The 27,140-nt window shown below is 40.6% G+C and overlaps 3 protein-coding genes across 4 annotated transcripts; 1 reads left to right on the forward strand and 2 right to left on the reverse strand.

The window, feature by feature from the left end:
- The first annotated feature begins 2,379 nt into the window (after nucleotides 1–2,379).
- On the forward strand, nucleotides 2,380–4,575 carry LOC105037839 (stearoyl-[acyl-carrier-protein] 9-desaturase 1, chloroplastic). Its single transcript, XM_010913458.4, has 2 exons — nucleotides 2,380–3,002; nucleotides 3,748–4,575. Exons 1-2 carry the CDS (start codon nucleotides 2,418–2,420, stop codon nucleotides 4,315–4,317), a joined length of 1,155 nt encoding a protein of 384 aa, XP_010911760.1. The 5' UTR covers nucleotides 2,380–2,417; the 3' UTR covers nucleotides 4,318–4,575.
- Nucleotides 4,576–5,322: 747 nt separating this feature from the next.
- Nucleotides 5,323–16,507, reverse strand: LOC105037830 (chromatin assembly factor 1 subunit FAS2 homolog). Of its 2 annotated transcripts, XM_010913449.3 has the most exons (12): nucleotides 16,238–16,506; nucleotides 14,709–14,820; nucleotides 12,703–12,729; nucleotides 12,442–12,514; nucleotides 12,247–12,350; nucleotides 11,952–12,166; nucleotides 11,771–11,873; nucleotides 7,984–8,056; nucleotides 7,376–7,464; nucleotides 7,152–7,290; nucleotides 6,907–7,007; nucleotides 5,323–5,766 (listed from the first exon to the last, which is right to left on the reverse strand). In XM_010913449.3, the coding sequence occupies exons 1-12, from the start codon at nucleotides 16,349–16,351 to the stop codon at nucleotides 5,543–5,545; spliced, it is 1,374 nt and encodes a 457-aa protein (XP_010911751.1). In that variant the 5' UTR covers nucleotides 16,352–16,506; the 3' UTR covers nucleotides 5,323–5,542. The 2 variants fall into 2 exon arrangements, with proteins under 2 accessions (XP_010911751.1, XP_073099384.1); XM_073243283.1 differs by lacking the exon at nucleotides 12,703–12,729 and having other exon boundaries at nucleotides 16,238–16,507.
- A 5,509-nt stretch (nucleotides 16,508–22,016) lies between these two features.
- Nucleotides 22,017–22,868, reverse strand: LOC105037819 (pectinesterase inhibitor 28). The gene has a single exon (XM_010913442.4). The coding sequence runs from the start codon at nucleotides 22,844–22,846 to the stop codon at nucleotides 22,304–22,306; it is 543 nt and encodes a 180-aa protein (XP_010911744.1). The 5' UTR covers nucleotides 22,847–22,868; the 3' UTR covers nucleotides 22,017–22,303.
- Nucleotides 22,869–27,140: the final 4,272 nt, after the last annotated feature.

The following is a 27,140-nucleotide window of genomic DNA, read 5'->3' on the forward strand; positions in this document are numbered from 1 at the left end:
ATTCCTTTTCAAATTATAACACCTGCACAGGACTACCGGAGTCGCGAGGTTTATAAGATTGACATGCAGACAAAGAGTCAGCCTCATTAGTGGTTCGAGGATTACTCTCAGACCCAGCCTATGAGGAGGCTGCCAAGAACCTCAGCTACCTCAATGATTTTTGCTCCTAGCATCACCACCATCGGAAGCCATGGAATACGAAAAAAGAAAGGACTACGAAAGAAATGGGCTAAAGTAGAAAACCAAATAGAAATAGAGCAAAAAATAAAAAATACTGAAAAAAGCAAGATCAGAAGATGGGAGACCAATCGAGAGAAGAGTTTTAAAGATTTAAAAGTTCATCGACATCGGAGAAGATGGTGAAAAATAAAGCTGTCAAAATGGGCTGGCCCGACCCAATTCGGCCTAAGCCCACATGGGCTATGAGTGTGGGGGTCAGACCAGGCTCAGCCCACTTGTTAAAATGGGCTAGAAAAACCCAGCCCGGCCCTAGCCCACATGAGCTGTGGGTTAGGGCCAGGCCAGCCCCCTTTTTTTTTTTTCCTCGTTTCTTGGTTTCTCCCTTCCCTTCCTCCTAAGTCCCACCTCCCAACCCCGGCTGATCCTCCACCCCACCTTTCTCTGTCGATGGCCGACCCACACCCGCCCCCCTCTGGCATGCCACCTGCAGGGAGGAGGTGGCCGCACCGGAGAGGGAGGTGGCAGCACCGGTGGGGGGGATACATTTCGACCCTTGACTTCTCCACTCGACACCCAGATCCCTCTCTGTTCCAATGATCAAGCCCTCGACCTCGCCCATCCTGTGGTTGCCGGCGGTGTGAATCCACCACCGTCGATAGTGGCTACGTCGTTCCTCATGAGATCTTCCGTCTCTCTGCCCACCATCTCTGCCACCCTCCTTGTTGGTGCCGGATGCTTTGCCTTGGGTTACTTCCTTGCCTCCACCTCACCACCATCTCCCGACGACGACCACAACAAGAGGGGGAAGATGGCCGGACTTTGCTTCCTTTCCTAGGCCCAGACTGTTGTCTTCAAGGCCAGCGCGACCGCCATGGCTACCGCCGTCGAGACAGGGGATACGAAGAGGACCAGGGAGAAGAAGCCCGCCCTTCTTGAGATTGAGAACCTTGCTGATATTCTCGAAGACTTCAAAATGGTGATCTATCCTTCCAAAGCCCTCCAATAATTTGAAGCTTTTTTGAAATTTCTCTGTTGCACCGGTGAGGGGAGGCGCAGAGGAGGTGGGACCGCCAAGGAGGGAGGGGAGGGCATGGAGGAGGCTGGGTGCGTCGCATCGCTGCTACTGTATCGAAGCCGAAGCAGAAGGAGGGGGAGATCGGAGGAGAGAAGAAAAATCTTCAAAAAAAAAATCAAGTAGGTCGGCCCACAGGTTGATCCGACCCTAACTCGGTTCAACCCATGGGCTATAGGGGTCGGGGCAGAAAGCCCACTTGTAAAAATGGACTAGAATTCTCTGATCCAGCCCGATTTGGCTCATTTTTAGGGCCAAATGGGATAGCCCATGGATCTTGGTCGATTTTGACAATTCTAGTGGAAGATGGTAAATGCTCTTCCGGGGGCTACGATAATAGAGGGCAATGAAAATTCAACTGCACAAATAAAGAAAAGGATGGCAAAAAAAAATCTATTTACACTACTGACCAACATCCAGCCCTACATACGGCATATGGTCGACATTAATTCATTTCACCCAACAAACAAAAGATTTTTTGTCTTCAGTGTACGCCACGAGATCCGCCCACCAACGTCAAAAAGTTGGGTGCGTTTAGTCAACACCACCATCTCACGTGACATCCACCATTCGTTGAAACTTAAAAAGTTAAAATCTCCGCTCAAGCAAAGAAAGATTTGATGCAACCAATGATATCCTCACCCCATTCCCAAATCCCACCCAAAACCAAAACTTTTCCTTTTTTAAACACCCACAGGGAATTTATTTTCCGGTTGCATCTTTCGCGCGAAAGAATGGTTCCCCTTCAGCCGTTGGATTGCGCAATATCGCGGAAAGATCGAAGACTAAATTGGAGTGCTTTGAAAGCAGTGCAAAGAGCGATCCAACGGTTGATGTCCCCCCCAACAAAAAAAAGATCAACCGTTCGCGCGAAAGGTGCAACCCGAACCCCAGGAATTTAACCTCCCCAAACCCCCCCTCCCCACAAAACCGCTGCAGCCACCAGTTTCTCAAAGCCTCGGCAGCCCACCATATTTCCCGGATGCCACCAATTTCCCAAACCGCCAAGGACAAAAACACCCCTCCCCATATCTCAGCACGCGGAAACATCACCAGGGTGTTCCTGTAGTTTCACCAACATTCCAGGGTTATTTTCCATCCATCCCACTATATTTACCATTGGCCAGCCGCTACCACACTCCATCAAAAGCCCATCTTGGCATCCATGCTGACCCAATCACTCTCCCTCCACCCACACCTCCCCTCGCCGGCGTTCCGCCGGAATCCGGCCAATCGCATCGCACCCCGGCGATGTCGCCCGGTGTCGGCCATCGCCGCGCCGCTGCGGCGCAACGTGACGCACTCAATGCCGCCGGAGAAGGTGGAGGTGTTCAAGTCCCTCGAGGGATGGGCCTCCGACGCGTTGCTGCCGCTCCTGAAGCCGGTGGAGGCATGCTGGCAGCCCACGGACTTCCTGCCGGATTCGTCGAAGCCCATCGACGAATTTGAGGAGGAGGTTCGGGCCTTGCGGTCCCGGACGGCCCAACTCCCGGATGAGTACTTCGTCGTCCTCGTCGGCGACATGATAACCGAGGAGGCGCTGCCGACGTACCAGACGATGATCAACACTCTGGACGGGGTCCGCGACGAGACCGGCGCGAGCTCGAGCCCGTGGGCCGTGTGGACTCGGTCGTGGACCGCCGAGGAGAACCGGCACGGCGATCTCCTGGGCAAGTATCTCTACTTGTCTGGACGGGTGGACATGAAGATGATCGAGAAGACCGTGCAGTATCTTATTGGCTCCGGAATGGTATGTATTTGCGTACATAAACCCATTACTCTTAATTGTCTATAAATGGGCCGGGCTGAGGGAAATTGCCATTAAATGGAAGTTTAATAAGATATATGTTGTCATTACGTAGTAGTAAAAAGTTTCCAGTTTTGTTGGATACGCTCCCTTTGTGATTTTTCTCAAGGCCATGGATAAAGCGAGGGAGAGAAATAAGGGTAGCGTATCTATCGGAAAAAAAGGGTAATGTATTTGATGGTTATGTATTTTATTACTTGTGATTAAGTTGATGCTGTTACTTAGAGAGAAAGGAATGTGCATAAACTATCCTTAGTTAAATGTCATTAAGCAAAGCAGGCATGGGACAACGTGGATCACAAATTTCAGAATTAGAAAAAAAAAAATTTCTGATACGTAGAGACAAGGAGACATGTCACATCAAATTGGAATCTGACAAGAGTTAGTTTTGCCGATTTAATACGGTGTTGAATGAGTTATGTGTGGCCAAGTCAGTGGTTTGAACCAGTGCCACGTGCATCTCGATCGTTTTGACTGCGAAATAATTGCTTGGTTTTAGTTTGAGTTAAGGTTTTCTTTTAAGCAAATCCATTGGTGAGCCCATGGTTCTTCGTCAAACCAGGTGGTATGAGATCAAATCTATGGGTTCTTTTAACCCCAACCTTGCTATGTTTTCCATAGAATCTATATGCCATGTATATTTTTTATTATGTATAACATTTGATTTGGTTCGGATTCAAATTGGCAGGACCCGGGAACGGAGAACAACCCTTACTTGGGCTACGTGTACACGTCCTTCCAGGAGCGCGCCACCTTTATCTCCCACGGGAACACCGCCCGGCTGGCCAAGGGGCAAGGAGACCCAGTCCTGGCCCGCGTCTGCGGCACCATCGCGGCCGACGAGAAGCGGCACGAGACCGCGTACGCTCGCGTGGTCGAGCAGCTCCTCCGCCTCGACCCGGACGGCGCCGTCATCGCCATCGCCGACATGATGAGGAAAAAGATCACGATGCCGGCCCACCTCATGCAGGACGGTCGGGACCCCCACCTCTTCGACCACTTCTCCGCCGTGGCCCAGCGGCTCGGGGTGTACACGGTCAGTGACTACGCCGGCATTGTGGAGTTCTTGGTGGAGCGGTGGGGGCTGGAGAAATTGGAGGAAGGGCTGAGTGGGGAGGGGAGAAGGGCGAGGGACTTCGTGTGTGGATTGGGACAGAGGATGAGGAGGCTCCAGGAGCGGGCGGAGGAGCGGGCGGAGAAGGTGGAGCCGAGGAACGTCCGGTTCAGCTGGGTGTTCGACCGGGAGGTCTCGGTGTAAGGAATATGGTTGAAATTAATGCTCGGATATCATGGTAGGATGGATGGGTGGATGGGCCTCTTCTTCTACTTTTTTTTGTTCTCTCTCTTATAGGTTGGAATGTTGGATTGGGTCTCTGCTGGTGTTTGTTTACTTTGGTTATAGATCATAGATGGAACTGTTTGGTGAGTATTGGTTGAAACAATTTAATGTAGAATGACTGTGGGTTTTGCCTGCGCCTCTGAGGTGATATAAAGAAACATAAGATTGTTTGGTTGACTTGGAGCCGGATCAAACATTTCGGTGTAGCTGCAAACTGTGCTTATAACTGTTTGTGGTGTCTCCGTTGTGCATACTGTGGATGGTTACAGCATTTGGGAAAAAGTTGTCCGGATTTAAGGATTAAGAAATCCAAAAAAAATACAGAAAATGCAACCCCAGAGTTGTTGTTGCTATTATTATTGTCTCCACGCTTATATTTGAGGTGTTTGGTTTGCAACCGGCAGAATGTGAATGGTTGACTCCTATTTCGAGGATTTGATCAGTTCAGTAGTTTTGAATAGATCGGATCATTCCATTTCATTTTGAAATTGGATTTCTTTCAACCAAACGATTGAAATAGAATTCATCTATTCCAATTTCAGATCTCAATTTTCTCCAACCAATGCTTCAAGTCTTCCTGTTTATGTTGCTGTAAGCATTGGATCGTTTCCTTTGATCTAACGTTGCAAAGCGTATGCAAGCCAAGAGCAGACAAAGCATTGTGACTTATAATTTAATTTTTCGCCTACTGCATCCGTTTGAAGAGTTGCAGTGCGCATTGGTTACTCCGCAAAGGAGAACACTTGGACTTTCTTGGTTATCGGAATGACCAGGTTCAATAATTTCAAAGAACTTGTGAGAATATAAGACGAAGTTGACTGGCTACTCATGTCAGGCTTCTTCACTGAACACAGGTGGACAAGATGGGGACAGCAAAAATAAATAAATAGATATAGAGAAAATAAAGAAGGCATTGCAGCCAGATGTCACAATAATGCTTTGATTCATCTTTTTCCTTTCCCATTACAGTCAGTTTCACTGGTTCTTTCTCGAAATTAACCAATCTCCTTTAGTTCCACACTGTAATCCTGGTAGACTCCATTAGATCTTCAATAACATGGCCCAAAAGATTACTAAGGGAAGAACAACCTACACCGAGTCTCCGAAACTTTACATGAGTTACAAAATATCCATAGACAACATCCTAGTTTATGGCTATAGGAGTTATGCGCTTCCTGGCAGGTCTGTTTGCATCAGAATTCTTGCTTGCATTAGAGAGTACTTGGTTTCCTTCACTGGTCTTCGTATTTGTTCCCTTGTCAGCTATACCAGCTTTACCGGGATCGACATTATCAATTTCCATTCTATCCACAACATCAGGTTTCAAATTTCTTGGAAGTTCATTTCCTTCAGTGACTTTCTTCCCTTCTGCACAAAATAGGTAATAGAATTGCACCCGTAAAGGACAGGAAAAAGGACCAAAGAAATACTTGATATTTACTGAAGTTCCAGTAAAATATTTTCCAAAAAATATTTCAATCAAGACCACTGTATTCAACCAACGATCTAAACAGTTTGCAGACAAAAAGATAATTTGTAACATAAGCTATGTAGATATACGAACTCTATATTAAAGTCGATCACAGTTTCTCCATGAGTACATAATTACATGTGTTCCTCACTCTAATATGTTCACAAACTGTTTCGGGATATAATGAATGTGTATGCTGAAAAACAGTTTCCATTGATTTATTTCCACTGAATTTTACAGGAACTAAAATGCATATTTTCACCATTGGTCCCATACTTACGATCAGGTTAAGATTGATTTGTGTGCTGGGCCTTTAAATCTTTTACTAGATGATTTCCATGTCATCCATTCTCAAATTTCATAGTGACACAAAAAAAGGACTGTTTGGTAAAAACAGTAATAATAATGTTTCAAGAGGACTTGCTATAGTATCTTTCATACCACTGAACTAATGAATGGTCAACCATTTCAACTAGAACTTCAGGAAATGGTAAAGATAGAAATGCCCCTTGAATTAATATTACAAAATTCAGATTCCTTATAGTTTCTAACAGGTCAAAGTGTTCTGAAAAACCTCTTAGGAAAGCCTCGGAAAGGAAGAGGGATGAAACCTTTGGAAGGCAAAAGTGATGTAATGGTAACCTTCGGCCATAAAATACAGGGCACTAGCACAGATTATTCAATACTTATTATAATCAAGAAAAACAACAGAAGCAGGTGAGCATGGAGAGCTAAAAGGTTATCCATATACTTTCTTTTCTTTTTTTTTTTTTTTTTTAAAAAAAGGAAAGCCTTGTAGAAATTTTTGGAAGATGCAGGATGAACATTTGGAAACTCATTCCTGTGTTCCCTGGTGTCGTTTTAAAAAACAACCATCAGAACATGGAAATCCGACAAAACGAATGGACAGAAATGTTCCCTTAATGTCTTATTTTGGACTTATTAACCCCCAGAAGGAAAAAATGGTTCCACATAGTTACATGTAGCATCTGTAAAGCAGCACCATAAGCCATGGAAAACCAAAAACATGCACATACCTGAGAGTAAGACAGGCTTCCCTAGTTCATCATTCTCAAATTCTATGACAGTACAGTACCCATCTCGTGATGACAATGCAAGATGCTTAGCATCATGAGACCTTGCAAGAACAAAAAAGAGAAACTAGGTCTCAATAGAATATATGAAAATTATGGATGATCAGTTGAAACAAAAACTCAATCCTCAGAGAATGTTAAGGTGAAAAAAATTTGCCAACAATGAAGCATGTTTAAAGGGTAGTCACCATGCTATATCTGTAATGGCTGCATAGTGAAGTCCAGCATATATCGCTATCGGAGGCACGCTTTCTGTATCATATATGTACAGAGAGTTCAAGGTTGCCACAGCAAAAATGATGCGGTAAGGGAGCTTAAAGAAACCAGCTGCACATGTTTAAGACAGACGGCTCAGCCTCCATTATGATAACCTATAATGCATGATATAATCTATAAGATAAGTAACAGCTACCTGGGTTAGAACCTCGCAAACAGAAAAGAACAGGGCAGAAGCGTACAGCCACAATGGGTTTGCTGGCCCCTGGAAGTTGTATAGAGGGCCTGTAAAATCAGAAAGGGTAGTCACACTGAAACAATTGTTCAGCTTCATTTTTTTCTTAGATTTTCTCAAGCATCTCTGATCTGAACCATCAAACACCTAGAGTGCATGAGTACCAGAACAAAATATGAACTAGATTGATTGATTCCATTTGGAGTAATTTATAGGAGAAGCACAATCAAAAATTAACAAGGTTCACATCAACTAAAGAGGTATGTAGTACATATTGGCTGGCTTCGTTGTTAGCACATATTAGTTAGAACTCTGGGAACACAAATACACACACGCGCACACATATGTATATGTACATACACGTGTGACATGCACATACATACATGGATACGCAGAGTGGTTTATGTTGTGCCCTCAATCAAACAGTTATCCAACACAAGGGATCAATTAGAGGAGTGATTGAGCCATAAGAATTCTAGAAAAATTAAATTATAATTTTATTATTCTTATTAACAATAAGAATGGATTAAGATGAAGTATCCAATAGACAAATATGTTAGCTTTCTTACTTTGAAAGATCTCTCCTTGAGATTACATATGCAGTATTAACTGCTTCAGATGCAGAGGAGTACCTGTATATACCTGAAAAGGTAAAAACATTATGCTAGAGAGAGTTGACATAATCTATCAAAAAGGGAAATTACCCATAAGTCACCCAAAAAACCAAATTCTGTGAAGGTATTTCAAAGCAATGCAGCAACATTTTTTGCTTTGTTTGTTGGCAGATCAAAAGGAAAAAGAAATTGCATTACCTATCCTCCTATAACCCCAAATGGCATAGTTAGGGGTTGAAACTAGCCAAACACGAGCCAAAGCAACGCCCAGCTCTAGCTTGGTTGTTTTGAATAATTGATCCAAGCTAGAGCTGCTCATAAGCATCTTGTATAAGAGGTAAAGTAAGAGTTTAAAATTATTTTTATCCTTATATTTGTATAGTTTAAAGTAATAATCTCAATTATATTTTAATTTTATAATTAGAATATATTTCATTCTATATACACTATAGCAAGGTTCGCCGTTTTGATACCGACGGCCATTTCGGCCGACCAACGGTATGGTTCTATACCGTACCGAACCGGCAACGAACCGACGAAGGCACTAGACCCGAACTGAGAGAAGAAAAGGAGAGAAAGAGAGAGAAATAGAGAGAGAGAGGAAGAAAAAAAAGGGAGGGGAAGGAGGGGACAGGGCTGCCGGACGGCCTCCGGCTGGCCGCCATGGCCACCGAATGATGCAGTCCACGCGCGCAGCGCCACGGGTGTGAAACAGAGGCGATGTCTTTGTTTCATGATTTTTTTATAAAATCGAAACTTAAGTGAAGCCGGCAAATGGTTTGCCGGCTTCACTGTTGATCTTCGTTTTAAAAAAAGATCGCGTGAATAGGGGCGACCGCCCCTATTCCGTGACCGCGACGCCGCCCACACCGCTTCCGCCATCTCTCCCCCCCGGCCTAGGCGAAGCCTGCATCCGCAACCGCAACGCCGCCTACTCCCATCTCCAGTGATCTCCCTCCTCTCTCTCTCTCTTTCTCGCTCGTTTCAAAGTCCTATCGGACGAACCGACGAGCCGTGGATGCTTTCGCGGCCCTCCGATGGCCGCAGCGAGCCACCACCAACCTCCAGCGGCTCCCGCCTCCCTCCCTCTCCTCCTCTCTCTCTCTTTCTCACTTTCCCTCTCTTTCCCTCCCTCCTCCGCCGATATACCGTTTGAACCAACCAAACCATGCCGGTTCCCTGCCGTTTCAGCTCGATACGGGATGTACTAGCCGGTTCGGCACGATACAGCATTCCATGCACTATAGTAATTCATAATAGATAATTATCAAATAATTATTTGTACAGATAATAACTAAAATGATATAATATATACAAATTATCTATTATTCATACTTCGAGATTCAAGTAGAGCTTAAGTTAGCTAAGACTAGCTCTAGCTCGGCTCGTTTTTTTAATCGAGCAAGCCAAACTCAATCCAACTCACAAAGCCTGCTTGTTTGCTAGCCGGAATACCAAGGATGAATTGGTAGGAGAGCTGTTAGACTATATAAAGATTATTGTTTCACTTGTTTGGAAAGAAAATTACACCCCTGGAATTCCATAAATAAACAGTTCAAACAAGGGTATTTTTCAGCCATTCTGGAATTAACATGTGGATATCTATTCCATGCATGATGCATGAGTGTTATCTGCGGGATGGTAACAACCAGCTGGGATTGCCATACCATAGAGTGCAAGCATACAGAGATGCATGTTTGGCGCAGAGAGTGCTTAGCCAAGCCCCACATCCAGGGTTTCTTCACTAACCAAACTGATTCTAAGATGAACTAAAAAATGAATCCCTAAAACTCGAGTTGACATTTCTTTTATGCTTTTAGAGTAGACACGTAATCACTCAAGATAACATCTCACCACCGTCATGTAATATCAAGCTGTGGATGAAAACTTCCTACAAACATAAACAGAGGCCACTGGCTGGCAGTTTTAGATACACTAATATTTTAGACATCATCATATCTTTTTTCTTTTAGTATACTTTCAGGCAACTTAAACTTCAGTAAGGAAGCAAGAATCTGTTCATGTTTTCAGGGCACAGAATCCTCTGTCCTCCATTCACCATATTCATTTAATTCTGTCAAATAAGAAAATCCTTGCCACAACTGATCAATTGCTAACTCCAAAAATGCAATAGTCTTACTTCTATGAAAATCCTATCCCTGTTCCATCACGATAATATTGCATTTTTTTACTACCTATAGCCAGAGCACCAACAAAACTAAATCCTTAATAATATTGCATTTTTTACTACCTATAGCCAGAGCGCCAAGAAAATTAAATCCTTTGTTCATGAACGCACCGAGACCAAAATTTGCATCATTGTTCTTTTTTCCAAAGAAAAAAGTAGGTACCTATGGAAGGAGAAAGTAGAAAGAAGAATCCAACAGAGATTCTCCAGCTGAATTTGCCAATCTTAGCCCATCTATAAGGAGTTTGTTCAGGCTCATAGTAGCAGGTAACTGAAACCACCATAAATTCACAAATCCATCTCCAATTGGGCAGTCTGTCTAGGATGGAAAGGCTATTGCATGACCAGAACAATTAATTACTACATGGTGACACAGATTAATGTTCTTGAATGTGAATAATTTCAGCATTCAAATGCAGCAAAAGGGATGGTGATCAACTATCTACAATATTCTGAAACAAACTATGCAGAATTCCAAAATGAAAATTGTAAGCACTTAACATGTTGTTATATTATGAGTAATATTCATTTTAAGAGTGAACATAATAGCCCTATTAAATGGGAGATAAGTGGCTTGCAAGAATATAAGAACTAAAGAAATATCAATCCCCAAATGGAAAAGTGGCAGAAACCAGACCATTTCAGGACAAGAATAAGCAATGGATGGACACTTAAACAACGCAGAAGGATCATATGGTTGAGTATTCTAGAATGACGTGAATAACCTCGACTGAGTAGGTTATCTATCACAATGCATGAACTGTGCACATGATTGAATAGAAATCAGAAGTAAGAAACTTAAATAAAACAGTCTGGAGAAATTGCAGTAATCAATGGTTCAATCAGGTTTTGTTTTGACCAACACTTGAATTGTCAAAGGACATCAATCTATACCACCTGCAGGAACATGCATAACCAAACAGAAGCTGAATGTCTGACTGCAAGACAGCAAATGTTAACAGTAAGAAAATTAAATACAATGGTTTGGAGGAACTGCACTAGTCAAAGGTTCGACTCTGGTTTTGTTTTGACAGTCACTTGGAATTACCTAAGGATATCAACCTATAATGCCTGTGGGAACATGCATAATCAAATAGAAGGCAAACTTCTGAGTGCAATGCAGTACAAATTAATGGACTGGTATGTGCTTCATGAAGCTGATTGTCATGATGTAGAATGGATGGAGTGCAATAATCTGGGGGACGCAGAGGTCAGTCACGTCTAGTGGCACAGGTTAACTAAGCAATTATTTTTAGAAACTATGGCATAACCCCTGACCATTAATTGTCATAGGTTGTGGTATCTATCAGTACATAAGTAGCTACTATATTCCAAGAGAAAATTTGTCTGAAAATATTAAAACAATGATCAAAAAGATAAAACTCAAGAGAGGCAATTGCTGAAGATGCCAAAAAAAGAATGATACGTGAAACTATGAAATCACATCTTAAAAAACAAAAGCTATCACTAACAAAAATTTAAGAATAATTATCATTTTATAACAGTTTAAAACAGAGATAACACATGCTGCCAGTGCTTTATTTAGACCTATACCTGCAGGCACTACTAAAAAGGAACCATCAGGGGACCATGACAATCTCCGGAAAAAAGATGGCAATGTCTCATCATGAAACAGATGAGCTTTCGGTGGTGGAGGCTGAAAGAAAGGACAAAAATGTTATTTTAATCAAATGACCAAGGAAGGACAACAATTAATATTCCACAGCATGCAAACCTTTGAATCATCAAGCTTTTGCAGCTCTGACTTTGCCAGAACATGTTGACAAACATAATTCATTTTCTCACATCCCTTGAGTTTAGGTTGAGGTTTATTCATGTAGACCCGGCATGTCCGGTCTGAGCTAAGGGAAGCAACATAGTGGCCTAAAGGATCCCATGCAACACCCTGAACATAATGCAAGTGGGCATCCAAAATTTGATGAACTGAGCCTGCAGAATTGAGAAAATAGAATGAGAACATGTACAACATCCAAAAGAACAAAATTGAAATCGTTTGTCATTCGACATGCCTTTATTTATATCCCATATTATGCAAGAGTTATCCACCGAACCAGAAATCATGTATGCACCATCAGCGGACCACTGAAGGTCAAGAACATCCTTGCGATGAAATCTGATCCAAAAAGTCAATATCAGAATAACAAAAAGTAATTCTTATTGTAATTAAAAATTCATCAAGAAATCTTCCATGCAAGAGATCTTACAATAATGTCTTTAGTACTTTCCAAGTATGGTTATCATCAGCAGATTGTAACTTCCAGATGACTAGTTCACCACCTACATTGCAACGAGTATCAACTTAGACATCCATAATAATATGAGAAGATGCTCGATTAAGCCAAAGCCAAATATCATCAAGGCTTATTTGCTTCTTAAAGAATTGAATATTCAATGATGAGAATGCTAACAAACACTGACAAATAACAAACAACGACTAACAAATGAAAGTAGCCTTGGATGCATACCATCAGCACCTGATGCAAGGTGTTCTCCTGCAAATTTACAGAAGAGAAAAGACAGTACTCATTATTGTCATAAAACAAAAAGGAATTGACAAGGGATCATTATCTTGAGTACAAGATATAGTTTCAAGGAATAAAGGATGGCACCAAGAAGAGGCAAACTTATACAACAGAAAACTATCATTATTCATCAAAGTATAAACAAACAAAAATAATACGTTCAGTTAGGCCATAAAACAATATCGTCTTTCCCAAAGTTACAAAAAATACACTTGAGATTTAATAGTCAATAGTATGGAAGTGGAAAGATCCATCACATGTAAACGTGCTGGTACCTGTGGTTCGCAACGAAAAGGCGTAACATCCTAAACAGAAAATCTAGCTTGTTGATCACACTCATCAAGATGCGAAGATATTATCAGCAGCATCTTGAATAAGTAGGCCAGACTGGAGGGTTGCTTGTCAAGATGCTAAATATTTTTCCCAATGAAGACCGCAAAAGTCACAAATTAATTGCAGTTTGCAGTGCCGCTTCACACATAGGCAAAGACATTCACATACATGCACATGCAACAAAAGCACACGCTTGTGCACACACAATCACATGCATATATTACACAATTATAACAGCTTGTAAAATGGCGTCATTGTCATAAATTCATACTTCATGAATTATTTGGCAAGGACATCAACATTCGGGTGATGGCAATCAAGGTCCGCAATCTCAATACTGGGTACTATGCCCATTTGGAAAAATATAATAGATGCGATACAATATCCATCCTATATTGAGACAGCTCCCAACTCCGTTTTTTTTCTCATTTTTTACCACTGTACCGTCTGAAATCGAGCAGTATGGGTCAGTATGCTATGGCATGCATCCCAATTTTGGATGATACGGGGCAATACCAGACAAAATCACTCAGTTCGGACCTGTACAAACCTATTCTACTCACATACTAAACTGAACCTCGGCATCATATCGATACCTTACCAGTATGATTAGGACAAGTCGGTATGCAGACCTTGATGGCAATAATACTAATACTATAATTCTTGAACAATTCATAGGTCATGAGTAAGTGGTGGATGACTTAGAAAAATTATGAACTGTTACATGTTAAACATGTTAGCGGACAATTTAGAAAAATTCACATTCCATTATTATTAACTGAATGATATATTTGAATAATTAAAAATTTTGACAAAAGTTTAGAGATTATTGTTATCGTGCAGCAATGGTAAGTTTTACATCTGCTTATTAGGTATCCATGGCCGAGCCAAGCCAATCGGCTCAAAGGCACAACCAAGAAAATTTTGGCCCAGGCTTAGATAGTAGGCTCTAAAGCCCAATTGGGCCCAATTTGAGCCTGGTTGAGCCCAATAAAATGCACAAACTCAGCCAAGGTTCAGGTTTGGTATGCTCAAGCCAATTTTGAGCCTGACTGACTTCTAGGCTAAGATCTAACCCACCCCACACCTATATCCAGCTTTGGCTAAAAATACTGCAATGCAATCTCTTTTATGGAATAAGGACATATTGCCTCCTAGTTTTATAAATGAAATTGAACTGCTAGACCAAGCATATCAAAAATCCAAGGTGGAATCAAACATGAACAAAATTTTTGTGCTCCAATATTCATTATCATGTAAAGATAACAGAAAATGGGAGAAGAAATTGTGACGAAATGAGGAAATTTGATAAAAACCCTCTATAATTTACAACATAATTAACCATATCATATAAAAAGTTTACACACCAGCATACATCAATTTTTTTCTGAAGTTGGTACACATACATAGATACATCAACTGCAACAATATGCATTTATTCAGTCTATAGCACAAAAGTAAACATAGAAAGCAAAAAAGAAATAAACAATTTCAGAAAGAAAATCCAATATTCGATCTATATACATTAAAACTGCCTTCAAACTTCATTCTCCATAGAATAATGCAGTTAACAAAATTTTAAATTATATCAAGCAGGCTAAGCAGGAATTTCCCACCTGAAGGAGAGAATCGCAAAACATTTATAGCAGAACTATGATAAGAAAGGCTGTTTCGATAGGAAACAGTTGGAAGCTTCTTTTGCCCTTCATCTGAGGTGATAACCCAAAGCTGCAAATAAAATTTGATCAATCACTGAAAGATCAAAAAAGGACAAATAACAATGTGTTAATCAAAGATTATTTTTAAAAAAATGATGGCGGCATTTTAGTCAAAGTAAACAGTCCACCTTTCATTGATGTGAACGTATAAGTATACCAAAATAACACACCAAGAACATAAAAGGAACTGTACAAGAGTCAAGACAAGTCCTAGGCTACATCATTATTTTCTGGGTATAAACTTAAAAACAAGGTTTTTCCCTCATAATAAATGCTCCCTTTTTTCTGAATGGCTTATATTTGTTTTAGAAGACTGACTTAGAGCTAAACATGACTGCCATAACCATCACTATCTAGCCTTTTCCACAATATTTGGGGTCAGCTCCATGGATCCTCACTTGCCCAGTGTTCAGAGATACCTCTTACATTATTCCAAGTTTCTCCATATCCTTCCTCGCAACCTTCATCCATGTTACCTTAGGCTTTCTACTCCTTTTCTTAGCCCTTCAATGCGAACCAAAGTAACTGCCCTTGCTAGAGCCTCTTAAAATATTTGTTGTACATGTCCAAATTGTCTCATGCATTTTTCCCCCACTTCTTAAAGATAAAAATAATTACATGGAGATTATGAATGGAAAGGTTCTCCATTACTATCTAAATATAAAGAAATCTAAATAAACTAGGGAGTACAAAGAAAACTCAAGCCACCCCATCTCTATCTCTCAGCGTGTGTACAAAACAATTCATAGCTATGACCTTCATATGATGACTGAGAGAGAGGGTTATGAATATGTTTCAAGGCCATAACCCTCACATGACAGCATTTTTTTCCAGCTCAAGATTAAAGCTGGGAGCCTTTAGTCTTCATAAGAAAAGGGACTTTAAAATAACTATCAGGATTGTTGGAGGCTTTACAAAGATAAAAAGATTAACTTTGATAGTAGTCCTGGTCTCACCACAACAAAATTACTGCTAGTTCAGCACAACTCATGCAGTCATCTTGAATCAGATCACTCGCTAAGCTTTTGATCAGCAAACTTTTTTGCTATCATTTTCTATTAACTGTTTGCACCGAGATATTTACCACTAAAGTTATCACAATGAACAAAACGAAATTGTAAGTAAATGAATTACTCCAGGAGACACGCATAACAAAAACAGAGGCAATTTGAAACCTAAAAATTTTTTTAGAAATTAGCCAAACCTTTGCAGGTTGTCATCATTCCACATGGAACTCAAACCACTTTGGCCGAGAAAACAACCAATGAAGCCTCGAGAGGTACCCAATTAGGGAAAGCGAAGCCATAAAGCCCATCAAGTCATTCGATTACCGCAACTATTGCACGATTAATGAAGACATATTTGTGGGAACCGATCATAATCCCATTTTTTGAGACGTGAGTGAAGAGAAGGTAGGATATTTGTACCTTGATGTCGTGATCGGCACCGCCGGTGGCGAGAAGCCGAGTCGTGGGGTGGAAATCTAGGGTTAGGACCGGCTGTGTGTCGTGCCAGTTGATCTGAACCGTCCCTCCCCTCATCTTCCACTGGATTTCCTAGGGTTTCTCTATTTCTTTCCGCCAATCTCTCAAGAACCAAAAATAAATTAGGGTTGGGAAATGGGAGGAGGAAGAGATGGCGCGTTGTTGGCGTTTTGAAGGCGGGAAGCCGAGCAGTGATGAAAATACTGGCAGCGAGGCTGGTGGAAGGAACTACGGTTGGCACGAGTGGTTCACGTGGATAACAAAAGATGGCTTTCTTTTTTATAAAAATAGAGAAAATAATACTGTGAATCCTTCAAGATCCTTAAAAAAATTTATAAAAATTTTTTATTTAAAAAAAAATTCTAACAATCAAATGTATCTTAAATAAACATCCATTATCCATCAAAAGATCAAAAATTTTTGAGAAGATAGATTAGCTTAAGCCCAGATAGCCAATACATTATATAAGCCAAGTGAAATTCTTTGTGCACCATGGGTGATGTAAAAAATCCGATGTAAAATGCACCATCTCGTCCAATTAATCCATATAGTCATAACTTTCAAATGCATATTTAATATTTGTGGATCGATTTTTTTGTTTAAAAATTTTGTATGATAAAAATACATCTATTTTTTAAAAAAATTATAATATTTTATATTCATATTATGACATCCTGCATCCATAATATTCATAGGATGTCATAATTTTTTCTAAAAAATAAGAACATTTTTGTCCTTCAAAATTTTCAAATGAAAAAATCGACCTATAGGTATTAAATGCACGTTGGAAAGTGGTTGAAGAAAAATGCGTGCTCTTCTTAAATTATGATATCTTAGACCATATTATGAAATTTTAGGCTATATTACGCCACATGATGTCATAATTTTTTTCAAAAGACAGATATTTTCATCATATAAAAATTTTAAATAAAAAAATTGATCTACAGACATTAAATATGTATTGAAAAATGATGGCTATGTGAACTAATCGAACAAAATGATGTGCTCCATATCATATTTTCTACGCCAACCATGGTGCACAAAGAATTTTTCTATAAGCCAAAGCTTATTGTGGCTAATTTTGATCCGTTAAGTCTCGACCTAAGGGAAACTGCACTACTGTATAAAAAAAAAAAAAAAAAAAAAGGGAAACTGCATTGGCGCAAATCAATGTAAAATGTATTATCTTGGATGTTCATCCACCCAATCTTTGTAATTGAAACACATGATGTGATAGTCAATAGACATTAACGTTGACATGAAAAATATATTTGCAATTACGAGTATAATTGAGAAAATAATTTATTTCCAATCATGGAGGATCATCGTTCTGTCAGTTCGTTTCCTTGAGTACACTTCTCTCACAAAATTTTTTTCAGATTTTTAGAATAATATTTTTGGCAAGGGTTGGCGGTGCATTCCAGATGAAATTATTAAAGCAGTATACTCCAAATTTCCATTACTAATTTACTCCTCCCTGCACCCACCCTCCGACCATATCCCTTCACTAATAGCATAATAGACATTGGGCGATGTAAGGAAAAAAAAAAATATTGGATAATTGGTCTCACAAAAAAATTTGACTCATATATTTATATACTAAATTACTAATAACAAAAATCATAAAAAAAATTAAAATTGATTCCATAATATTAAAAAAAAATAAAATTGATTCTATTAATTTTATAAATTAATTTCATATCTAATATAAAATTTTAAAAAATAAAAGATTGAAAAAGATCACATCAAAAGAGTAATTATGACTTATATTTTTTTTTTAATGACTCACATGTCCTACCTCTCTTTTTTTCTCTCCTTCTCACACATACTTTGACCTCTCTACCTCTCTCTCTTTTCTTTTTTTATTAATTATTTTTTTATTTATCTTTTAATTTCATCGATCTCTTATATTTAAATCCTACATCAATTTATTTTTTATATCCTAAAAAAATCACATCAATTTATTTTTTATTATAAAAGATATTTAAGATATTTTATATTATTATTTTTTATATATTTTATTATTTTTTTTAAAAATAATATTTTTTTTATTTTTTCTCTAATACCTCCATCTCTTTTATTATATTGATCCTATAAAATAAAATTTCTAGTTTTGCTACTGCTAATAGATATTGTTGCGGCCAATCCCCTCGTCGCCTGGTCGTCGGAAACGAGCATCTATAAGAGAAGTCCACACTGACCGGAGATGCTTCCGGCGGAGACCCTCCGACGGTCAAGTCAGAGAGGAGAGTAGGCAACACTAGAAAAGAATCAGGGGGACTCAGCGAGAGAGGGAGAGAACTAGAGAGAGAGTCCAAGGGCTTCGAAAGAACCTCCCCGCAGCACTGTTGCCTTCTCCGTTTTTATAGTAGAGCACGGCGTGGTGCCGTCATTAATAGCACAGATAACTGGGGGAGTTGTCAAATCGCCGGAGGCTGTCAGAGTCGCCGTGGACTGTCAAGTCACCGTGGGCTGTCAAATCGCTGGGATTAATCTATGTTCTTGGCAGGACAATGCCCCAGGGCGGCTATGCCGCACGCCCTTATCAGGACGGCGGTTCTTAGCAGTCGTACGGCGTTTGGGGGAGGATCTTGTCCAAGGAGTATGTAAATCGGTACCCCCTTAGCCCCCTCTTCATAGCTGAAATAGCCATGTCTTCGTTGAGGTCCCGAACCTCAAGCGTGGCCGCGTTGAATCGCTTCACGAAATATTGAAGCGTCTCATTTTCTCCCTGCTTGAGGGAAAAAAGGCTGTCCGAGATTCGTGACGACTTCCGACTAGTGCTGAAATGGGCCACGAAAGCATGTTCGAGCTGTCTGAAGGAGTGGATGCTTCCTGAGCGGAGGCCAGAGTACCAGGCCCTAGCAGCCTTGCGAAGCGTGGCGGGGAAGCCGATGCAGAGAAGGGCATCGGTTGTCCCTTGGATCATCATGAGAGCCTTGTAGCTCTCCAGATGGTCAATCGGGTCAGTGGAGCCGTCGTAGGGCTCCACATGAGGCATCTTGAACCGACTAGGAATCGGCTCGTTTAGGATGAGTCGGGAGAGAGGTTGGGCAGTCTGGAAGTCGACGTCGTTCGAGGACTTCTGTCCGTCCACCTGAAGCTGGGCAAGCCGACGGTCGATTTCTTCGAACCTGTGTTCGTAGTCGTCGACCCGTCGGTGCTGGGAGACCCCGGGGGTCGAGTCTCCCGACGAATCTGAGGGAGAGGCGGATGGTGTCCGCGGCCGCTTCTCCTTCCTCGCTCATTCCAGCTGGAAAGAAGAGGGTCGTCGGAATCAATGGGTATCATGCCATGTCCGCCTCTCCCCCTCTCGGTGGGAGTGCTGTGACAGCTGCTCCTAAGGAGGAGATGGAGACCGATGCAGGTGTCGGTGGCTACTCCTGGAGGGCATCGGGTGCACCGCTGGTTGCTCCGCCGGTGAGTGCGGCAACCGGATCGATTGTTGTTGAAGGCTCTTGACTGCATCCGTCAGCACAGTCATCTGCCGCACAATCGCTGCGATTTGTGCCTCCGTGGTCACCACAGGATGCGGAAAGCTGGGCTCCGCCATGGAGGGCGGAGGAGAGGCCTCTTCCCGGTGGGAAGAGTGCCTCGTCGATCCGGTGGCCCTCGATCGCTGAGCCCTGATTCTTGTCATTTCGAAAGAATTTTTTTAAGCTCTGTGGAGGTCGGACGACCCCTTCCTGGTGCGCCAAACCTGTTGCGGCCAATCCCCTCGTCGCCTAGTCGTCGGAAACGAGCACCTGCAAGAAAAGTCCACACTGACCGGAGATACCTCCGGCGGAGACCCTCCGACGGTCAAGTCAGAGAGGAGAGTAGGCAATAGTAGAAAAGAATCAGGGGGACTCAGCGAGAGAGGGAGAGAACTAGAGAAAGAGAGAGAGTCCAAGGGCTTCGAAAGAACCTCCCCGCAGCACTGTTGCCTTCTCCGTTTTTATAGTAGAGCGTGGCGTGGTGCCGTCATTAATAGCGCAAATAACTGGGAGAGTTGTCAAATCGTCGGACGCTGTCAAGTCGCCGTGGGCTGTCAAATCGCTGGGATTAATCTATGTCCTTGGCAAGACAATGCCCCATGGCGGCTATGCCGCACGCCCTTGTCAGGACTGCGGCCCTCAGCAGTCGTACGGTGTTTGAGGGAGCCGACCGACCATACGTCAGCATTTGGTTGCGGGACATCGGGCGAAGACCCAGGGACACCGTCGGCTGATCTGGCGCATTGCGGGAATCGGACATCGGCCACCATCCCCGCCTAATAGTGAGTCGATAGGGTCGGGCTCCACCGTTCGGCTAGTCGGGAACAGAATAGGTCCGCCCGACCGACATACCTTCGGTCGGACAGTGTCGACAGTCTTCGGTTGGTACGGTCGGTAGAGTCGGACATCGGTCGGACAGATTTGAGGATGAGTAGGTATAAAAAAGATCGATCGATATATCCCAACAGATATTTAAACAAAGGATTGGTGTGATTGTACGCATGAAAAGTTCTCACCCACATCATTCTAAATTGGTAACTAAATATTCAAATCACGAACGAGGTTTGTTCTCCATGATGCAAGCGTAGCCTATAAGGGCCCGTTCTTTTGTAGGTAAAAGATTTACCCATGAAACTATATTTTTCTGGGTAAGTATTTCTCAGGTAACATTTAGACAGGAAAATAACTTACCTATGTTCTTTTATACATGGGAAAGTGGCTTTGAAATCTGTTACCCATGTTCTTTTGCATTATTACTTTCCCGGGTAAGTTGCTAAACTTTATCCATATTTTCCATAATACGCTTTATACTTCTTGGGTCAAATTTGATGATTTATTTATAAAGCTTAATTTTTTTTGTACCAAACTAAGTAATTTTTTTTGTACCAAACTAAGCTTTTAGTCTATATCAAATTATCCTAACATAATAAAATTATCAACTTCTAATAAAGATATATTTTATTAGTCTGAGTTATTAGGCATTAACAATAGAGGCATCGGAAACGAGAAAAAAGATATTTTAGGAATAAAATTAAGAGATCACTTTACCGGTTGATGGAAAAATCATTTAGCCATCTCCTGGATGGGTAAAATTTTTCTCCTATTTCATGGGTAAATGCCACCCATGGAAAATAATTTACCCATCTTGAAATCTGTGAGAACATGGGTAAGTTGGTCAATAGGAAAGTTGACCAATTTTTTCATGATATTTACCCACAAAAGAATGAGTCGTAAAATAAGAGTAGCACCTTCCTTGTCCCGAACCCTGCATTAAAACTTGATTGGAAGGCCGAAGTAACATCAAGAAATTAGACTCCATGCTTCACACTGTTTCAGCCACTGGACAATGTTCGCTCTCCATATATGGGATTACAAACATAGACAACAGAGCAAGAATAGCACCTTCCATAAATTAAATCATGCATTAAAACTTGCTTAGATGGCCAGTGTGTTTGTTAGCAAGGAATCAGACTCCGCGCTTTTCCAGCTACAAATGTTTTCTTTTTGTTCATGCTAGAGCAAATTTCAGGCACATGTATTGAGATAAATTTTTGCAGGAAAGATTTACAAGGGACCTTGTAGGAGTGATAATTCCAGGAAATTAAATATTTAATGTCAGAAATACTTCATTAACTTAATATCTACGGTCAGAAATACTTCATTTAACATGAGACACTTATCAGCTCAGATATTTCAGCAACCACAGTCTAGCTTCTTAAACTCCATGCATCTACTATGAATTTCAGCAATAATTGATCAAATATAGAAAATAAGCCATCTAAGAGCCATTTAGGACCAGAATGCACTTCTGAATCAGATAGACATTAAACATCTAATAGACCAAAGTGCCAAATAGATACACCCATCCAGACTTTTTCCACTCCTGTATATTCTAATAGAAACCTCTAAACCAACCAAGACAAAGGCTAGACTACCTTTACAATCACTTTACAAGCCAGAGAGCCTCAGATCCAAAAGTTGAAACCTATCCCCAAGGACCACGCAATCTTAATAAATTCAGTGCATTTCTATATCACCCAAGAAGTGATATAATTTCCAAGGCTATGGTGCACAAGTGCACCAAAACCTCCTCTCTCCTTGCCATCTCCCGGGGGTACGTCAACCGTGGGTACCGCCGGAACAGCACGCGGCAGACGTGGGGGTACTCGGCGGCGGCGCTCACGTGGACGAACGCGTAGTCGTACGACTCGGTCGACAGCGCATCCAGCGACCATCGCAGCGCCCGGCGGGCGTTGATGTACTTGTCGGTGCACGCCCCGAGGATGGCCCGGAGCGAAGGGTCGGTGGCGGAATGGGCGAGGGAGGCGGCGAAGGAGGAGGTGTTGGTGGCGTTGGAGATGGCGAGGCGGACGGCGATGGCGGAGAGGCCCCGGACGTCGGCCTTGGGGCTCTCGGGGTCCGACTGGAGGGAAGCCACACAAAAGTCGTAGTAGGTGGTGGTGTTGCACGTCCTTTGGATGAGGTTAGGGGAGTTGGTGGTGGGGTGTTGAGTGGAAATGGAGAGAGGGAGGAGAGAGAGGAGGAGGAGAAGGAGGTAAGGAGGAATGGAAGCCATGGAGTCTCAAGAGAGACTGTGGATGGGTGCAGAATAATTCCATGGGGTTTTGATTGTTTAATATTTGTTAGGCTCATTGTTCTTTGCTAACACGTGAACAGGCCCTGTTGGGGGGTTCAGTTCTTTTGTCCCGTGACGAGGGTGAGGACAGGCCGCGTGCTGGCTGAGTCTGGCACGGGTGGAGACTTGGGTCACGTTGGTGTATATATATATATATATAAATAAGAGGAGTTAAATGGGCCAAACCATCAAAGTAACCAACTCCTATTCGGTTATGTTGCTTATAAGGAGAAACAATAACCACTGTTACAATAATCAATTATATTATTTTAAATATAATAAAAATATCATTATATTTTTGAAGGTTCGCATTTGATGTGAAAGTTTCCTCGAAAAAGATTTTTACCATCTATAAATAATGATGATATTTTGTTAAATTAGCAATGATTTGGAAACACCATGCATAATTATCATCATGATAATTATTATATTAATACTAGAAGATTTGAAACTGCATTTTTGGAGATAAATAATGAATATTCTAATTAGTGTAGCTACCAACAGTGGTTTTGGTGGGGACCATTATAATGGAATATATAGAGCCTATATATGTAGTGTACTATGCAGGCCATCAAAGTCAAGGGGCTAGTGATGATGGTGTTACATTGGGAAGCAGCTTACCCGATATTGGGGAAGTCTATCACCTGAAACTGGGGAAGCAAGATGACGTTGCTACATCACTTTAAATCCTACGCAGCTTTTCACGTGTTAATTTTTATGGTCAACTTATTTAAATCTTGCGCATCTATGATTAGATTAGCTGTCAAATTCTCTCGTGCTTCCAAATAGTACGTAGGCTCAGGACATCGGACAAGGAGAGCGTCAAATGAGATTCCACTCCATGGATTGCTCTTGTTTTCACGATTCAAATTTAAAGGGAACGTTGAAACTCATCCAATAACTAGCAACAATCTAACTCCGTTCTTTTTATTGAAATCACGATTTGCAGTGAAACCATCGCTACGTTTAATGACTGGAATCCAATTCATTGGTACATGACTCCACCCAATAAATTATTCATTAGGACGGTTCTATCATCTCTATTTTAGATCATCCAATAACAAGATATCGCATCATCTATTAGTAGAAAAAATTATATTATTATTTAAGTTTGATCGAAAAATTTAAGAGCATGGATTCTCTGCGATACCCATGATGCACCACATCATATAGTACATCACACATACAGTTCATCGCACGATAGATGTCCGTGAATTGATGCAAGGCTGTATAATCCGCACTCAAAGTTTGAATACAAAAAGTTACACCATTAATTATGATTGGTTAGCTAAAAATTTTTATTATTTTGAATGAAAAAAAATTATTTAATTATGATTGTTTTCACCTCTATCGTCTTCGCTGGCATGCGTGGAGATAAATGAGTCATGTTTGGACTTAAATTTTTAAATAATACAACAAAATTGTACCCTTGCATAACTACTGAGCTAGCACCATCCCCGCACCACACACCCCCACCCCACCACCCCGCCACACCCAAAAAAAAATAAAAAAAAGAAAAAAAAAGAAAAAGAGCAAACCCCACCTACTTCATTAGAAAATGGAGTAATGATGGAGCTTACCAGGGGCGATGCAGAAAGAAGAAGGGGGTAGAAAGGGTCTTTGATAGGGTAGAATTTGTAAGCACATTGAAGAGCGATGGGAAAGATTGCTATAATTTATATATAGGGATGATATGTCTCCATGATAATAGCATGTAGAAAGCATTATCGGGCATAGTCTTTTTTGTTGCATGATTGTTTGGAGAAAATCCTTAGGTTTCTCTCCAGCGTGCTCAATTGGCACAAATCAACTAGAAGAGGCCACGTTCTTTTACGCAATTAGAGCTTATATCATGGAAAAAAAAGCTGAATGGAAGTATGATATTAAAAGAAAAAAAAAATTTAGAAGACTTTGGCAGAGATCAAATTGTATCTTCCGTGCGATAGAATGAATAATCCTTTTTTCACATATTAGATCATATTTATCTCTTTCTTCTATCTATTTGTATGGATCTCAAAATGACTATTGTACAATTTAACGAGCGATATTGTATAAAAATATAAATTATATTTTCAAATAAAAAATATAATCCGGCTCTAGCATTGGAGCCTGCATGAAAGATATTTTCAAATGATTGACATTGCATCGTGAATTAATTATAATCGCTAGCTTTTAAGGCAACAAAACTAAAAAAATGCATTTCTCCCTGAGGAGATTAGATTGGATAAAAAAGAAAATGCCAAGACAAATTGATTAGATTGGGAGGGGATCAATTAATTAGAACAACAATATGTTCTTGGGAAAATATCCACCTCCAACATCCCAAAGCAATCAATAATATTCAATCAAAATTGGCTTGATATTATTACGCTATTATAATGACCATCTCCTCTCGCCGTTGACATCTCCTCTCTATTCCCTCATCCTCCGGTACACCAAACTAGCTGACGCAGCAGCGGTACATAGAAACCCGACAAGGGGAAAACAGGGACCATCCAACGGGCCACGTCACAATCGATCTGCCACCGTCCAATATGTCTGCATCATTGTGGTAAGAAGCCCAGCCCAACAACAGCAGCAACAAGAAGGGAGAGTCTTCAGTCTTTAGCCTCTGACCGTGATGGGACGCCGAGAGTTGAAAGAGAGAGAGAGGAGGTACACTGAGATGGTCCACAGACTAGAGAGAGGTAGCGCAGAAGTGGACGGCCGAGATGGGGGCAGATGCTGTCGGGGAATAATTTTTGGTGGGGATGGAGGGGGAGTCAAGACTGTGGGAAGGCATGCGTGGCCGGACCCGCACGCCCCGTGCCCGCTTGTCATTTCACCATCATTTGCTCTAATTTGTGTAAAGAGATATAAAAGGCTCTCTTCTTTTTCTGGATTTTGGTAAAAATAGAGAAAAAAAGGGTCCAAATTAGATATGGGTACAAGGGACTCGTATAATGGAAATCATAAGTCTGCAGGACCATAAAAGAAGATGATTAAAATGACAGGTGATGATACTTAAAATATTGCATCAGAGTGGTGGAGAGAGAGAGAGAGAGAGAGAGAGAGAGAGATGCATGAAAAGTTTTGCTGGTTGGCAATACTTGGCATGGTGATTTTCAGGTGTGGGTTTTCTCCTTTTTTTTTTAATTTATTATTTATGTTGGTTTCTGATTTGTTAATCTTAATAGTTCACTTTACAAAATTTAGGGGCTAATTATAACAAAATAGTAATGGTTCAATTGTATATCATATGAATAAGAAAATGTATTATTTTAATTCATATATTTTATAATAGTAGGAGACTATTATATTAGAAGATAATTATATTTTATTACTTATGATAGAATATGGTATAACTAATATTTAATATAATGGTATACTTATTTTTCAATAATTAGATACTAAACTAAAATGTTGGTCCCTTGTATTAACATAAATAAATATTTTATTTTTTTTCCAAAAGGGGCGATGGTATCTCTTTCACCCTGAAAAATCAAATATAAGAACCGCATCTCTACTTGGTAGATATAAAAATTGGGTTGAAACATAATCATACTTAAAACTATAAAACCAAGCAAATAAAATAAACAATAGTAGAAAGAATTTAGCCACATCTTAATTTGTAGATAAATGAACTGCATGTAACTAGTTCTCACAACCCAAAATATATGTTGTAACCATATAATAACTTCAATTGTTGTAACTAGATGTGTTACAATGAATTTTTAAATACATGAGAAAATAAAATATAGATTATAAAATTGAGAAATTCTTTGTGCATCGCAGGTGGTGTAGAAAATCCGACGTGGAGCACACTGCTTTGTCCGATTGGTCCATGTAGCCACCGCTTCCCAATATGTATTTAATATCAACAGGTCGATTTTTTCATTTAAAAAATTTGTATGATGAAAATATTTTTCTTAAAAATTATGACATCTCTTCTTAAAATTCTTAAAAATTATGGCATCTCTTCACAAAAATTATGACACTCCTGCAGAAAATACTAAACTGAAGCGGAGCATTATAATTTTTATGAAAGGATATCGTAATTTTTAAGAAATGATGTCATAATATTATTTCTACATATATTCATTATTTTTTTTCTCCATGCAATATTATAACATCTCTTTTTAAAAATTACAACACTCCTTCACAAAAATTATGACATCCAACTTTAATTTAGTATTTTCTATAGGAATGTCATAATTTTTGTGAAGGAATGTCATAATTTTTAAGAAGGGATGTC

The sequence above is a fragment of the Elaeis guineensis genome, chromosome 1 (assembly GCF_000442705.2).
Source record: "Elaeis guineensis isolate ETL-2024a chromosome 1, EG11, whole genome shotgun sequence".
NCBI lineage: Eukaryota > Viridiplantae > Streptophyta > Magnoliopsida > Arecales > Arecaceae > Elaeis > Elaeis guineensis.

Bases quoted from the DNA above. Each gene is read 5' to 3' on its own strand.
- LOC105037839 (XM_010913458.4), top strand. From the start codon at position 2,418: ATGCTGACCCAATCACTCTCCCTCCACCCACACCTCCCCTCGCCGGCG. The intron at 3,003-3,747 runs GTATGTATTTGC...TCAAATTGGCAG, and splicing joins ATCTTATTGGCTCCGGAATG to GACCCGGGAACGGAGAACAA.
- LOC105037830 (XM_010913449.3), bottom strand. From the start codon at position 16,351: ATGAGGGGAGGGACGGTTCAGATCAACTGGCACGACACACAGCCGGTC. The intron at 7,291-7,375 runs GTAGCTGTTACT...AAACATGTGCAG, and splicing joins TTTGCGAGGTTCTAACCCAG to CTGGTTTCTTTAAGCTCCCT. The intron at 5,767-6,906 runs GTATGTGCATGT...TATTTTGTGCAG, and splicing joins GAAGCCTGTCTTACTCTCAG to AAGGGAAGAAAGTCACTGAA.
- LOC105037819 (XM_010913442.4), bottom strand. From the start codon at position 22,846: ATGGCTTCCATTCCTCCTTACCTCCTTCTCCTCCTCCTCTCTCTCCTC.